Source organism: Orycteropus afer, unplaced genomic scaffold, assembly GCF_000298275.1.
Source record: "Orycteropus afer afer isolate SDZICR_OR568_19922 unplaced genomic scaffold, OryAfe1.0 scaffold00266, whole genome shotgun sequence".
Lineage (NCBI taxonomy): Eukaryota > Metazoa > Chordata > Mammalia > Tubulidentata > Orycteropodidae > Orycteropus > Orycteropus afer.
In genome coordinates this window covers 1,392,158-1,393,685 of record NW_006921853.1, presented here as the reverse complement: position 1 = coordinate 1,393,685, position 1,528 = coordinate 1,392,158, and the positions used below count along the sequence as shown (strand labels likewise).

At 63.3% G+C, this 1,528-nt stretch overlaps 1 protein-coding gene across 1 annotated transcript in view; it reads left to right on the top strand.

Annotated features, from left to right (window-relative positions):
- Nucleotides 1-934, top strand: part of GTF3C1 (general transcription factor IIIC subunit 1) — a 122,035-nt gene extending 121,101 nt beyond the window's left edge. Inside the window, 1 exon segment of the mRNA XM_007950285.1 lies at nucleotides 704-934. Coding sequence (XP_007948476.1) covers nucleotides 704-934 — 231 coding nt within the window.
- Nucleotides 935-1,528: the final 594 nt, after the last annotated feature.

Genomic DNA, 1,528 nt, shown 5'->3' with positions numbered 1-1,528 from the left:
CCCCAGGCCCCTGGCTGAGAGGGCCGGGCCCCTCAGAGGGCTGTGCCCTCGGGCTCTCTACCGCATCACCTGCAGCTCCCTTCCCGCCTTCGCAGGGAGGTCGGCCCACAGACCAGCCTCGTGCCCCGCGTCCGTCTTCCACAGCGGCCTCTTGGGCCTTGAGCGCTGAGGGTGCAGCCCCGCTTCCCCAGCCCTCCCTGGCCCTCCAGCCTCCACTGCTGGGTCTCCTCTCTCATGTGTCCCTCTCAGGGTCCATACTCCTGCCCAGTCTAAAGGGCCCGTGTCCCAGGGGTCTTGTCTGACCCCCGTCTCTCCGACACAGGTCACAGGCTCACACACCCATTAGGCCTGTTAAGTGAATGAGGAGCACAGCCCTCAGGGGCTGCGGGGGACCCGGCGAGGGCACCTGCCCTCCCAAGACAGTGCCCACCCGGCTGCTTGCTTTCACTGTGGGGTGTGAAGTCCCAAGTTCCAGCACACACCCAGGTCACACAGAGCCCCGCCTGGAAACCTGTGTGCAGCCCCTGCTCTCTGCCACCTCCAGAAATCCTCTTTACTGCAGTGGCCCCCACTCCCATCTCTCGCTCAGGCCACGTGCAGACGTCATCTGCTTTGGGCAGTGATCCCTGGCGCAGGGACGGCTGCCTAAGCGCTTGGAGAACCCAGCAGGGCTAACGTGTGTCCACCTGTCTTGTGGTCTCAGGGTCTAGAATCCCTCGGCTGCATCAGGAAGCGCCTGCTGGGGAAGCCCCCGCCTGTCTCGCTCTTCTCGAAGCCTGCGGTGGGAGAGCTTGAGGTGGCCCCCAGCCCCAGCCCCAGCCTGAGCGAGAGCGAGAGCGCCACGGTCTTCTATGAGCCCACGCTGGACTGCACCCTCCGCCTGGGCCGAGTCTTCCCACACGAGGTCAACTGGAACAAGTGGGTCCACTTCTAAGGCCCGTGCGGCCGTCCCCTCCCCACCCAACCACCACCTGCCACGTCCCCTTCCCAGCTGCCCCCGGCCTGGCTAGGCAGTGGGCAGCGCGCACCATCACGCACCAGGACGTGGTCTGTGGCGGAGTGACTTGGGTTTTGTTTGTGCTGGTTTGTTCTTTCGACCTCCTTCCTGATTTTTAAAAGGAAAAAGACCCTGGCATGTATTTATTTTCATTTTTTAATTAAAGCGAAGCAAACGACATTGAGCTGTGTGTTTCCCGAGGAGCTGATCCCTGGGGCAGTCCCTGCTCGCAGCTTCCAGGGGCCTGACCAAGCAGCCGCAGCCTGCACCCGGCGAGGCGTGGGGGAGGGGTGCTGTTGCTGAGGTCGCGCCGGCACCACTGATGGGCAGGGCCAGTGGCCAGTGTGGGTGGCACCAGCGCCGCCACCTCCCTTCCTCCCCACCCCCCGTGTCGTGGGGACATGGGCAGCCCCTCACCTGCCTTCTGCTGACTCTCATTACTATTTCTCTACCAGGAAACTCCTGTGTGGTATTGGGGTGGGGAGAGGGGTGTTTTGTGTGTATAGGGGTGGTGGTGTGTGTGCTCTGTGA